This window comes from Mustela erminea, chromosome 6, assembly GCF_009829155.1.
Source record: "Mustela erminea isolate mMusErm1 chromosome 6, mMusErm1.Pri, whole genome shotgun sequence".
Taxonomy (NCBI): domain Eukaryota; kingdom Metazoa; phylum Chordata; class Mammalia; order Carnivora; family Mustelidae; genus Mustela; species Mustela erminea.
The window spans coordinates 123,860,010-123,874,907 of record NC_045619.1 but is presented as its reverse complement, the minus strand read 5'-3'; the positions used below and the strand labels follow the sequence as shown (position 1 = coordinate 123,874,907).

The window sequence follows — 14,898 nt, the reverse complement described above, 5'->3', positions numbered from 1 at the left end:
AGGTTTGGACCCAAGACTGTCTGGCGTCAGAACATCCTCTAACAACCACAAGGCAACTGAATGTTGTCTCCCACAGAGCCTGTCCCCCACCTCGACCCTGCGGTCCTCCTCCGGCTTTGCTGCTCCCACAGGCCCCTGTGTGTCCCTGCGTTACGCTCATGCTTGTCACAGTTCTCCCGCGAGACTCATGCTACATTCGTGCTTGTGTTCCCCTGCGGACCACCTTCCTTAAGTGTAGAGACCATGTTTTATTTTTTATATAAAACAGTGAATTATCAAATTAAATTGACTGAATAAAAACATCTTCCAACTGAAATTACCCTGCTGGAGGAACAGCTGAAATAATATGAAAATTAGGCAATCTGAACTTTATAAAGGGATTTCAAATTATACTGTGAAAATGTCATATATTTTAAGCACACATCACACATAAGTACGTAACATATGGCAATCCCCAACTTACATATAAAGAATATGATTTAGAATGCCTAGGTTTCCAATTAACTTACAAGAGCGTATTTTACTTCTAAGACATCAATTTATTCCTCCGCCCCATTAAAAATATTGATTACTTATTGGATAAATGAATGGATGAAGGAATGAATCAATGCCCTCATTGGAAGTAAAATAAACATCTATGGACCTCTACACAATAAGTTAGTAGAGGATTTTAACTGAAAACCTACCATGTGCTAGGTGCTATGTCTGAAATACAGTTTTATTATTTTCATTTTATTTTTAAATTCTTAATGGTCTGTAAAATACCAACAAAAAAGTATTAAGTGAAAAATAAATAAGTATTGGCTGTAGATAGATTTTGCCTGATTAATTTTTTCCCCTTTTAATTCTAGGTACAGATTAATGGACTAACGAAAGCTATGATGTGATACCCATTAAAGAGTTAAAGCTTTCTCCTTTCAACTGCCTGGAACGTTTATCTATCCCCACAACAAAAATAAAATAATAGGAAGTACAGGGCAAATGCAAGGAAGACACAAGACAAAACAAAAAGAAAGATAAGAAAAATAAGACCCAGGTAAGAGAATTTAATGTGCAAAATGTAAGAGGAACACAGTATTACTTAAGAAAACCTACAGGGCAGAATTTCAACCTGATATCTGAGATGTGAATTGTTTTAATGGTTAATGAGATGACACTTTACCAGATAAGCTAATACAGAAAAGTCATTTAACGAACATTTATCGAATGCTTTCTATTATACATCAAGTAATACGGAACTGTCAAGGAAAAAAAAAAAGGAAAGTAAAACATTGTTCCTACCCTCACAGACCTTACAGTTTAGTGGATGAGTCATTAAATACTTATTCAGATACCAATATAATAAAAAAAATATGTAATTACGAAGGCTTTTCAGTAGCAAGTAATCAATCTCACCACAAAAACTGGAATTTTCAGGTTTACGCTATTGGGAAATCCCAAGACTGTCTACACAGGGCTTTAGACTTGCATCTTCCCAGTGCCATCACTGATGCATCCATCAGACATTCAAAAACAAAACAAAAACAAAACAGGAAGGGGTGAATTTGAACCTGAAAAGGAAAGCCAGGACCTGATTACTGATAGGCCTTGGCTGTTTCCCTTGACTAAAAGGGAACGGTTAATTGACCTGATGTCCATGACACAGGGGCATTATCAGCAGCCACCTGAACACATGCTGAACTGTCTTGGGGAAGCATGACATTATGACAGAAGGCCCAGGAGAACATCGTAAAAGTCAGAGAGAGGACTCTGGTCCCAAATACTGGTAAGGTGCTGTTTCCGACAGAAAGGGGTAAGAGATACTCAGCAAATAATACCAGTTGTTCATACCAGAAAACTAGTATAGACCAGAGAAAGAATTTTATGTTTCTAGGAAAACAATAAATAGACAAGGCTAATAAAAACGTACCTGAAGAATAGCAAATATAAGTTGTAGAGCAAACAGAGGACATCGACCTGAACGCGGGTGAACTCCAGCAAGTGGGTCACATTCAGGGCTTTGAAAGGTGGCGACTCACACTCTCGAGTGCAGAATTAAGAGATACTTTACACTCTTTGGTAGAAAACAGTATTTAAAAGTCTTTCCAATGATTTGTATTTGGAATCCTTTTTTTTTTTTTTTTAAGTTTTTTTTTTTTTTTTTTAAATATCTCATCTTAGAAACTATTTCCCAAGTTCCATCTTTAGCTTTAAGAGAACTGGAAATTAAGCAAATTATGCAAATAGCATGGTTCAATTAATTGTTATTTCATTGTTTATCCATATGTCCTTTTAAACTGTGGAAGAAGCAAATGAACCAATTTTAATATTTTTTCAGGCAATTCAAGTTGCTGGTTTATAAATCATTGAATAATTAATTAATAAATGTAATTAATGAAAGTATGATCATTTAAGTTTCTGTTCTTCCTAGCTTAGTAAATGACCTGATCATTCCTAAACCATTATTTCTAAATGAACTCTCAATTCTTCATAAAATCATGAAAATTTTCCCTTACTCCGCACTCACTCAACCTCTGGCTTGCCTATATATCTGACTCACTGATATTTAAATATGAGTCATCATGTCAAGTTATGATGTAAAAATTTTGCTCAGAGAAATATGTAGAAATTAGATACACAATTCTTTGCCCGAGTAATAAATCTGAACAAATACTATGTATCATACCAGTGGAACACTAACAAGATTCTTTTGTTGAACAAATTTTCAAAGAGGACTTCTATACTTGGAGCTAGTGATTCAGTGGTGATCAGTCCCACACGGCCTCTAAGCTTGGGCAGCTCACATGACTACACTTCCAGTGATGAGAAGTGATAGGACGAGGACATTCAGTTGTCTAGAACTTGGAGCTGCCAAACAAACACTCAAAACATTATTCAATATGCCAAAAATCAAATCCAAGCTGAGACCTGAAGGACAAATAGTCAAAGAGAGGAGGAAGGCGTGCTCCAAGAAGAAGGAATGGCGTGTGCAGTTTCAGAGGGAGAGAGTGTGTGCTCAGGAAATGAGAGAGCAGGTGGGAGGAAGTGATGGGTTTGAATCCAGGGAGGCAAGCCAGGACAAAATTACTGAAGGCCTTGACTTTAGGGTGAGAGCAAAAGGAAGGCAGGAAACATTTTCAAGAGAGGAGTGACATGACTAGATTTTCATTCTAGAAAGATCTTTCAGGCTGTGGAATGAAGAATGGCTTCCAGCAGGACAAGGTTGGAGGCAAGGTATGAATCTATTGAAGTAAAGTGGACTAAAAAAAATGGTGGCCTGCCAGAGCCAGAAAAATAGAATGAGGGATGGAGAAAAGCAGTCTGGAGTCAGACATCAGGGCTTGGTTTTAAAAAATTGGCTTCCTATTGGCTGTGCCTATTTTACAAACCTCTCTCCTAAAAACAGCTTGACAAAACTGACATTGCACAAGCCTGGCTTCCTGCATAAAGCTGTTTTGCAATGTCCAGACAATGAGACTATAATCTGCAGAAGGACTTTGAATCATGCTTGTTTTTAAAAATATCTAAAATGAACAACAGATGTTAAAAAGATAACGAAGGCTAAATAACAAAGAAATAAAACAGACTGCCTGGCTTGTCAGTTTATTCCTGATTAAAAAATATCCAGATGAGTACACAGGAGTGCAGAGCAACAGCCCGTCAGAAACTGTGAGGAGGAAGAGATGAGGTTAGGATTTGCAACTCAAGCAAATTATAACCCTTTAATTTATACATGCTTGTAGTCTGAAGAAAATCATAAATCTATTGCCTTTAAATGGTAGTAATTTATAAAGTGTACTTTCTTTCGGTGTAAATCTCCCATGAAATTGATACTAATTGGCTAAAGAGCAAACATTAAGGAGAATCCTAAATCCAGGGGCTTTTACCATTCTCACCCGAGCTATTTCTTTTCTTTTCTTTTTTTAAAAGATTTTATTTATGTGAGAGAGAGAGAGTGTGTGTGTGTGTGTGTGTGTGTGTGTGTGAGGGAGAGAGAGAGAGAAAGCACAAGTGGGATGGGCAGAAGCAGAGGGAGAAGCAGACACCCCGCTGAGCAGGAAGCCCGCTGCGAACTCCATCCCAGGACCCTGAAATCATGATCTGAGCCCAAGGCAGACACTTAACTGACTGAGCCGCCCAGGCGCCCCACCTGAGTTGTTTCTTATGAAGGAGCAAACCTACAGTCTTGCCTGGAACTGCTGTGCTGGTCCAGAGAGGATCACTAAAAGGGACACTGTACAAGTGTCACCATTTCCATGTATTATTTGCCTAGTCCTCACCCTTCATTTGTAGTAGTTTCCAAGGAGTTAGGAATGAACATTCTTCCCCTCCACTGAGTTACTCATTTTAGTTAACCTATGGTTTCCACCTGTATTTCCTAAGAAACAATTACAGATGTACCATTAGTTTCATGATGTGATCAGGAAAACACCACTAGTTCTCAATCTAAGAACACTGTTTCAACTCAAAAAGATCACTGCCAAACAGTCACTATTAATAGTTTGTCATGAAATGCCATGGTACTTGCTCTGGCTTTTAGATGCTATTGGAAAGAAGTTATATCGTCTCCAAGGTGTTTAGAAATTGAAATCTTTACTAAATGACCCTGAGATTTAATGTGACTTCAAAGTCCAACAGAGTTTTTAGTGAAATCTGGAAAGTTTACTCTAAACAGATAATGGAAAAGCAGAGTCTTCTAGAATAGCCAGGACACTTCTGAAGATGAAAAACAAGGAGGACAGGTTTGCCCAACCAGATATACTTATTATAAAGCAAAAGTAATTAAGATTGTGTGATAGCCATATAGTGATAGTTATCAGGGTTTCCTCCCCCACGCCACTCCCCCCACCCCCACCCCGCCGCCTTTATATTTGAAGTTCTTAATCTTGGAAGAACTATCAGGGCTTGTCCCAGGAATTATCTTTCATAGTAGAACATTCATAAGCCCAATAGCCCATGAATCCTGTCTTTAAAATATAAGTGGAGTAGCCCCTGCATAGGAACATGAAGACACATTGTAAGGAAACGGACAGCATGAGTATTCAAAACTGCACTGATTGAGTAACTACACTGATTGATGGAAGATGGGTAAATCACTTGTGGGGAAAAAAAACTGGAAGGCGATGAGGCAACTGTGGAAAAATTAGGACCAACACAAGTACATGTAATACCTGTGTACAAAACAGCAAGTGATGTTATTATTATTATACTGAAGTGGTGAATTATTACACAATTCAGTCCCAACCAAAAGTGTTTTGTGACACATTCATCAGTATTATGCAAGACTTGCCATATTTAGAAACATTACCACAATACTTCAATTGACCTGAAGTACATGTAAAACGATTTCCTATATAATACTCTGATATAGGAAATCGTTTTACATGTACTTCAGGTCAATTGAAATGCTTTCATAAAATTCACTAATTTGAATGGGAGAAATTTAATTTGAATAAAAGACATTTTAAAAACTATGCAAAATTTTAAATTCCAATTTACAAATCAAAACAGATGCAAATATACATCACCCAAGATATAGGGTATCCTAAGATGTTAATTAAGCTATGAAAATAAAACACCGGGCGCCTGGGTGGCTCAGTGGGTTAAGCCGCTGCCTTCGGCTCAGGTCATGATCTCAGGGTCCTGAGATCGAGTCCCGCATCGGGCTCTCTGCTCAGCAGGGAGCCTGCTTCCCTCTCTCTCTCTCTGCCTGCCTCTCCATCTACTTGTGATTTCTCTCTGTCAAATAAATAAATAAAATCTTTAAAAAAAAAAAAAAAGAAAAGAAAAGAAAACACCAAGCAGTATCTTTTTAAATATAGCAAGAATGCCTTCAAACTAATGTGAAATGGCATTTTTTAAAACTAGATGTCAACTTTATTTTTATAGAGCATCCAGAACTGTCAAATAGGTATAAAATACTCTTGAAATTTGTGTCATGTAAACAAAAAAACCTCGAATGATCCTCTTTAGTCCCACTTCAAACAAACAAGTATCAAAGAACAAAAATGCAAATATATAGTGATATGTCTCTTCGTTCAACATTTGTTTCTTAGTTTTTCATAGTTGAATTGTGAACATATAGTACGCTTTATCTAATTTTCAATGTGAAACTATGGACTAGCAAAATAATTGAGTTTTTTTTTTTTTTTTTAAATCAAATGTTCAGGACAGGATTCCTTCAAATAGGAATCCATTTGCACCAAGAATATGATTTCAGGATATCAAAAATCATTCCACATATGTTTTCTCAGGAATATCTTGCAGTGCAGACTACAGTGATATGTTGAAGGAAAGGCAGAGCAGAAGAAGGGGAAGGAACAGTCAAAATAATCAGGTTCAATACCGGACTTACTCCCTGTTATGCCTGCAGTAATTTCAGTGGGCTGTTTTGACCGAACAAATGAATAAAAATACACCAGTTAAGCAATCAGATTTGTTGTGTCAGTGATAGCTACTGTCTGTATTTGTTTCTGGAGAGAGTTAAGCAAATATGCGTAATAGAAATACAACCTAGTAGACTATTTCACATCTTGAAAGTCATTATTATTTGTGAATTTCATATTCTAAAGCGATAAACTCTGCTTATCTTGCTTCTCTTTTAGGGTTTAGAGAAATAAGTATTTTATTGGATGTTGAGATCATGGTTTTCAGAGACAAAAAGTTGGCAGCTATTTACAGATAACACAGACACAATTAGCAAGTGTGTTACCCAAAACCACTACCTTAAAAAATGTCATTGCAAGCTGAATGTTCCATATTCCAACTGGACCAAGGAAAATATGATCCTGAGCAAAATAAACCAGGGTATACTTACCAAGCCTTGTGCTTAAAGAAAATACGTTGGCTTTACTTACACTTCTGCCATCAATGAACACTTCAAGGAGTATGTAGAAAAGTGACTTTTAAAAATTCTGATTTTTATGCAGTTTATCCACAGGGCAAACTCTTTAAATTCACTATATTCTCAAAGCCTCAATGAGCTAACAAGCACCTTACTTACAGGATGAGACTTTGAGCAATATGATTCTATAAAAATTTTCCAATTAGTTAGTGAAAAATAGCAGACGAGGAGAGGGAGAAACCAAGCAAAAAGACTCCAGAAAAGTAGAAGGGAAGTCTGCAACCCTTGCCTTTATGACCCTCTCAACAAAAACCGCAGGCTGCTCTCTACTAGACATCTGAAGCAGTAACAGTGATCATCACAGATTTTAATTTAGAAAAGGAAGAGCACTACTAGTGCTTACATCTGTTTGGGTGACCTCTGGAGGAAGGGATTAAAACTCTGGATTTCAAGGGAGGCCACAGAATTTCCAATTTCATATTCGTGTCTGCAATCTTTAACAGGTTACCCGAATTCCAGACAGGTCCCTGACAAGACCTCAAATTCTGTACAAATACCCAAATCGGTACCACTATTCCACATCTTACCACCTTCTTAATTAAAGAGGGCAAAATGAAAAAGATGCCAGAGAACAAATACAAAATGAGCTCGAAGTCCAGTTGTAACACAATGTGGAATATTTACTACATAATATACTATATAGTTTATAAATTACTATATATAATATTATATGTTTACTATAGAATATCTAATATGCTGGGTTCTTCCTTCAGATATTATTGTGTTCATCTGACCAAGTAATATGTGTCACAATAAATACTGGCAGAAACTGTCTTGATAAAAGTATCCCTACTTAGTCTGTCATTCTTCAATAACTTCCTCAGTTGAACAGAACCATTGTTTGGAGGAGTGAGGGGAGACATTCTGTGTGAACCTTAGGGAAGAAAAAAGACTTCTCAGAGCACAATACTATGAAGACATAATTAAAGCTTTGAGAAAATGTGCTTAGAGTAAAGGCAAAGGACTGGAATTAGATTAAAAGAAAGCTGAAAAGCAACAATAATATATAACCTTATGTATTACACTGATCACTCTTTGTTTACTTACTTCCCATCTCTCAAACAAATACAAGACCAGATTTTAAGTGAGGGAAGTTAGGCAAAAATAAATGAGTGGGAAAGAGAAGATGAAGCCCCAGGTAAGCTAGTCCACAAAAAAAAAAAAAAAAAAAAAAAAAAAATGGGCAACGACCAGAAGGTTTATACACTTGTTGGATGCGGGCTACAAATTGTGCTCTGAGCTTTCAAGAAACCAAATTTAAGAAGTAATGCATCTGATCACTATTCACAATATCCAGAAGGTAACAACAAATTCATTGAGAATAACAACTCTATTAATATAGAAGATTTCTCTCTTTCTCTCTCCTTCTGCCCTCACTACTCAGGGAGCAGTCACTGTGAAATACATTGCATAGTACCACCAATTCCACCCCCCCAACAGCCACCATAACAAATTTATGAGACTGCTTTCAGTTTTTTTTAACTTTTTTTTTTAAAGCCTCCTTCAGTGCAGGTTGATGGTATGAAGCCTGAGCACAAATCAATTCAAAAGTAATTTCACAAAGAACTAAAACTGTTTGAACTATTTAATAGTGTTAATCTCCACTGAAAACAATCACTTATATCGATATATATACACATACACATGTATGAATATATGCATATGCATTTTTATATTTACATATGTAAATATATGTATATGATTTTTCATATACACACACACATCTATACACACATATATATAAACAGTAAAGCTGTACTCATTATCTTACAAGTGAATAACAATTTCAATACTTTGAAAATAATTTCCACCCATATTCCATCCCATACACACACGCGCGCACGCGCACACACACACACACACACACACACACTGTACTTTAAGGTGTTAGATTAAGAACATGAGTAAAAATTTATTCAGAAACCAGAAATATAGTTGGGGGACAGAATGAACTTGTTAAAAGTTCTGTTAATAGAAGCTTTAAGGTAAGTACTATCTACCAGAAGCATTATGACAGTTCAGCAGATCTCTGGATTCTACTCTCTTGTTTTAAACAATTAATTCTGTGAAACCTATCTATATATTCATTTCCAACTGACTAATGGAAAACGTCATAAATAGGGTAAAAAGAATATTTTTAAAAGTCTCCCAAGGTGACATTCAAGGCAAAAGTCCAGCTTGAACCATAATTCCATTCGGTTCAGTCAGTCCAACAGCTGACTGAGCATTTCATGCATGCCTCTGACAATGGACCCTGACCTCAAGAACATGGTATATGGTCCAAAGAAGTATATGAAAGAGATGCAGAAATGGGAAGGGGGGAAAAAAAACAACAATAACAACAACTCTTACTCTAGGAAGCAGAGTCAAACAAGTGCCCTTAAAAAGGTAGAGAGTTCTCTGGAGGTTTCTAGGTGTTAGGTGAGATAAGCCTGTAAGGAAAAGTAAGACGGACAGAAGGAGGTGGACTAGGGAAGGACTAGTACATACCATAAACACTCAGGGAACATCAAGGGACCTCAATTAGAGGGTTCAAAAACAGGGAGAGAGAGAGAGAAGTGAAACAGTAGGTCTAGGCCACATGATCTCGAAGATCATGATGATGAAACTGTATTTAATGTGGTAGGAAACATCTTGAGACTGCACACTCATGATCACAGCTGTGGATCAATTCATTAATCTTGATAAATATACGTCTTCTACAATAGGAAATATATTTCAGGAAGCAAAAACCGGACCAAACTAATGAATCCATGTTGTCTATATCTTTGCAGGAAACTATCTTATAGAGAAGAAACCTGTTTGGAGCAAATTAGTATCTTCTATTACTAAGTTTTACTCAAGTACATTCTACTTGATAAAAACCTGTTTCTGAAGATCAGACTTAACAAATGCATACACTGTCCTACTTAAAATAATTTTAAGTCTCAATACAGCCAAGAACTAAAGATCTTACCCAACCTTGGGCTTCAACTTGGATCTATTCTCTAGAGGAAAAAGACTCTCACATTTTTTGTTTTAAAAATTTTTGCTTGCAATCGTGAATCATTGATTGATTAAAAATCAACCTGCTTTTAGTCCATTAATCTGACCCACATATACTTTACAGAGAATATTCAGTTCTGCTATAATTTTCTGTTCTAGGTATATATGCAAACAGAAAATTTATGCTAATGACAGTATGTCTCAACAGAGATACTCTCATAACTCCAAAAGGTAGTAATATCTCAAACTAAGTCTCTTAACTTCAATGAAAGCTGAAAATAATAGAAAAATGTCCCAACAGATAAACAACTAAAATAAATATGAATGACCTGCTAAAAGTAAAGTATTTCTCTCTAGTACATAGTAATATTAGAAAGTTTAAATAGTGGGAATTCTATGGAGTCCTAAATGATCTTTGCTCTCTCTATAGCAGTACTGAACTTCTTTGTTGCATTAAGATACATTTAAGAGTAATAACCAGGCCAAAACAACTCTGTAATATTAGGCCTTTTGTCCTCATTTAAATTTTAGAATTCTTTGAGACACTAATACATCCTTCTCCTTTGACACTGTTATTAGACTGTCTTTCAATCAATTTAGGATATGAAATGAATGACTAACAACACAGAGATGAAATCAGATTTATAGAATTTAGGATTATTCTAAGCTTATTTTTGTCTAAACATTGGGTGTTGAGAAAAACTAGTATGGCAAATACTTCTAAGATATATATAGATTATGTTCAATCTCAAAAATAAATTCATTACATGATAATGAAATTTTAATCATAAAGGAAATATTTTAAAGCTACATTCTTGAGAATTCCACAATAATTTGTTAAAAATCTCCAACAGTGATGCAAAAAAGGTTATTTGGTTTTTTCCACTATACAAGTACACCACAAGAATGTATCTGAAATATAGACTTTTACATAATAGGAGGTGCTATATAAATACTGAATGAATGGTTATTTTCAATTAACATGGGAAATAAATACTCACTATTACAAACTGCCACTCATTAACTTGAAATATCAAAAAATATTGCCCATAAGAAAAACAAAGTATTCAAGATCATTAATCTGAGACATTTGGGAAAGAATGGGAAGAACAGGAGAAAATAGCAGTTTCTCTGCCCTCTGGTGGCAATAGAATCAACTGCAGCATTTCTAAAGTAATGCATAATTAAATGCCCTGTTATGAAATCAGGTTTTTTCTCCCTGTGCCAAAATGTCTGTGATAAAAATCCTGGTTGCTACATGACAAATTTCAAGGCCGCTGAACTTTTTAAAATTTCTTCATTTTGAACTTTTACCTAAACTATTTACAAGGGAAGTTGTTTTTTTTTCTTCTATTTGTTTGCTATATTTTATATATTCAATAGGCTAACCATTTAACTCCAAGATTATTCAACTACATGTAGACTGACATCCAGTAAAGAAGCTACTTCAGTTTGCAATAAATCCCTAAAACATTTACTGAGAAATTTAAAACAATTCATTTTTTCCTCAATCCTATAAATATATGGGTTTCTAGAGTAATTTTCCACCACAGATACTAGTTTATAATTAGTCTGTAACACCTGTACATTTATGTTGAGCAATTTAGGCATTTTCTAATCCACAAAGCTTTTAATTATCTGGTCGATTTTAGAATGCAATCTTTATTTCATTCTCAATTTGAGATATTAAAATACAAAATGTATTGTAAACAAGTCCTTTTCTCAGTAACACATCGTTTATGAAAGAAGCTCAGAAAAAAAAAATATTTGCTGACCTTTATTTTATTTTTTACTGTAAATGCATTATTTACTTCCAGTGCCAAAGAAGTTTTCAAATAAACAACTTGGGATGCATTTGGTTACACACATCTCTAATGTCCTTTGGGATGAAGTAAATTGTTTTAAGCATCTATTTATTCCATGAATGTGGCTATGCCTTATCAATATTATAAGGTGAAAGTCTTATTTTTTAAGCCAATGAAATGTATCAGAGAAATAAACAAGAAAGAATAATCTACTGATATGATACCTAGTAAAGAACAACCTATGTCCATTTATGCAGAAAATTGCATGTGACAAAGACAAATCAGTATCAAAAATAGTGGAGTTCTAAGGTGTTTCACAGTTTTAAAAGTGTCGTCATCATGTTCCCCCTCCTCCCAACCCACACACCCCTCCAATCATGAATTGGACCACAGAATCAGAATCTGTGCCTTCTCTATAAGAATTTACACCAGGGGCAGAGACAGTGTTTTAATAGATTTCTAGGTCTTGGATTGGTAAACTTCATTCAAGAACTTTCTCCAAGATTCACCTGAACTTTCTCCAAGATTCACCTCACCTGGAATTCCCAGGCAACCTCGGCAGGCTTCCATCTGCGACTTTCATGTTTGACATTTGTGGACACCTGTATACTTTCTGAGGAAGCACTTAACCACCCCGCAACCCCCACCTTCAGAATTAAAACAAAACCTTGATTATTCTAATCTGAAAGTTTATTCTTTTCTTTTTTTTTTTTCCCCCCTCCCAGTGTTTTTGTTCATTTCACCTCCTCTGGAAATCTAACCTGAGTTCACAAATTTCTGTCAAGGTCTCTCTCTCTGCCTGTTTCTTCACTTTCTTTCTGAGGGGCAGAAACGGTGAGGAGGCACCCAATTCTCAGTGGCCAGTGTCGCGGGAAGCACCAGGACCTCGGCTCAGCAGCACCTAGCCTAAGAGCGGGCAGGCCGTGGGTGGAGGGCTGCTCCGCGGGCTCCGCGCTGGTCCCGGGGGCGCGGCTCCCGGCTGGACGCGCACCTGGCTGGCATCCGCCTGAGCAGGAGACACTGCCACTGGGAAGATGCAAAGACCAGGTCTCCGCGTGGGGGCAACGCCAGGGCACTTGGACGAACCCCCGGCACGTTCAGGCCTGAGAAGCCGGACCGCGGAGGACAATGGGGGATAGGGATTGGTCTCCAGAGGCGCGCCCGTCCCACTTCTGCCCCCTCCGCCCCTCCTCTGCGCCCCACCACACCTACCCCGCCCCACTTGCAGAGCCCGTTTAGCCCAGACAGCGAAAGGGAGCTAAGGCGGGGATAGCCTATGGAAAGAAGGACTGGCCACAATAAAATTTTCTCCAGCTGGTGTGGGGACCCTGCAATACCAGGCTGCCACGACGTCCCCCACCCACAGCCCCCATCACGCACTGGCTTAGTTTGTCGCGGCAGCAGGGAAGCAGGAGGAGCCAGAGGGGAGACTGCCCAGGGATGCCAGTTCCCGAGAGAGATTCTACAGAAGGAGGTTTGCTCTTACACACCAGAGCCCTCTCTGCGACTTGGCGAGACGGTACCACCCCCTGTCGCTCAGGTGAAGGAAACCTGAAATGCTCAAGAAAACCCCCAAGTCCCCTTCTCTAACCATTCTTTTCCCCATTCAGAAAGTCCGAGTTTACCCGAAAAGCAATTGCAATAACTTTCCCAAGGGCAGACATCTAAAGTGGGGGGTGGGTTGAGAATGGGGGGTGGGGGGCGTTAGCGAGGTCTTCAGTGGCTCACAAAATCAACAAGCAAAAGTGCATCTTACCATTGATTTGGTTTCCAGGCTCCCCTTCAGTGAACTGAAACCGGTCCATTAAAAAGTGGCAAAGTAACACAACTCCGGCAGCGGCCAGGTCGGCCCTCGGGAACCTCGCCATGCCGCCTCCGCGACCTCCCTCCCCCTCCCGCCAGTCGTTCCTCCGCGCCGTGTGCTCGGGGGCTCCGGGTGGGAATGGGGACGGTGGGGACGACGGGCAAAGCTCTGCGGACCGGTCTTGGCTGAACCTGGAGCCTCTGTAAATTTCGATGGGATTTCACACTCAGGAGCTGGGAAGAGGAAGAAGGGAGAGCGAGGGGGGTGCAGTTCTCTCTGGACCTCCGGGTCTCTCTTCGCAACTTGCCACAACACTCGCTGCCCTCACCCCAGACACAGGACAGCAACTGCGGGGAGGAAAGGCCACTTGCAGCCGGGTCTCGCAAACTCTCGGTTCCGCACAGGCAGCGCCACCCGGGTCCCTGGAGACAGTGACTTTCGAGCCCCCGCGATACGCTCCACTGGGTTCAAAACAGATCTAATTCCACAGCCAGCGCGGCTGCCTTCTCCAAATCCAAGAGGGCTGTCGGCTCAGAAGGAACTTTCCCCAATGTTGGGACGGCCCCCGCGGGAGGTTTGGGTTTGCGGGAAGGGGGTTAATGTGGGCTGGCGAAACCCCTCCGACAAGTTTTTCTTCTTTTCTTCGCCCGACGCAGGGCGCGCGTCCTTTCTCGCAGCCGGAGGGATGGGCAGCCCTAAAGAGCTGAGCCCAGGGAGGGCTAGGGCTGCAGCAGTCTGAGGTCCGAAGCCAGGGGGGGAAAAATGTGTGTTTGAAAAAAAGAAAAGGAATGGGGGGGCGAGGAAGAAGAAAGAAATGGGGGGCGGGGGGAGTCAGGCCGAAACCTATCGGGAAAGGGTTCCTCCTGGCTTAGGAGGAGGTGGCCACAAGCCTCGCCGAGCCCGGGGAGTTTGGTGGCGGAGGAGGCGCCACCGCCGCGGAGCTCCCCCGCGCTTCTGCTCCACACTTTGGGGAGGGAAGGCAGTTCGCAATTTGCCAGATCTGCCGCTGCACCCTCCTCCCTCCTCCCTCCTCCCTCCCCCTCGCTCCTTCAGGCTTCTCCCACCTTCCTCCCCGAAACCGGCAGCTAGCACCGACCTGTCCAATGGCTGCACTTTCCTCGGAGCTGGCAGAGGAATCGCTGAGAGATTAAGCCGGAGGAGCAAAGCAAGGGGGAGTAAGAGGGCAACTCCAGCCCGGCGCGCCCCCAGCAGCCGGCTGGCCAGAGTCGGGAGAGGAGGCGAGGAAGGCGAGCTAGGAGGGGAGCGCCGGACTGCACCTCCGCGCCGCCGGGGCGCCATCCTGCACCCAGCTCGTGGCCTTTGCAGCCCCGCCTGCGGTGCCTTCGCCCATCTGGCCCCCACGCCGCCTTCGCGCACGACTGCGGGAGAATCGTGGTCCCGCACCATGCTCAAAGATGCCA

At 40.0% G+C, this 14,898-nt stretch overlaps 1 protein-coding gene across 2 annotated transcripts in view; it reads right to left on the bottom strand.

Moving 5' to 3' along the window:
- Positions 1 to 14,653, bottom strand: part of PLXDC2 (plexin domain containing 2) — a 473,816-nt gene extending 459,163 nt beyond the window's left edge. Inside the window, exons 1-2 of one of the 2 annotated variants that reach the window (XM_032349562.1) lie at positions 14,574 to 14,653; positions 13,430 to 14,212 (exon numbers count right to left, since the gene is read on the bottom strand). In XM_032349562.1, the coding sequence (XP_032205453.1) occupies positions 13,430 to 13,541 (112 nt within the window). In that variant the 5' untranslated portion in view covers positions 13,542 to 14,212; positions 14,574 to 14,653. Of the gene's footprint in view, positions 1 to 13,429; positions 14,541 to 14,573 lie in introns of those variants that run through there. The other variant, XM_032349563.1, reaches the window with a different exon arrangement.
- Positions 14,654 to 14,898: the final 245 nt, after the last annotated feature.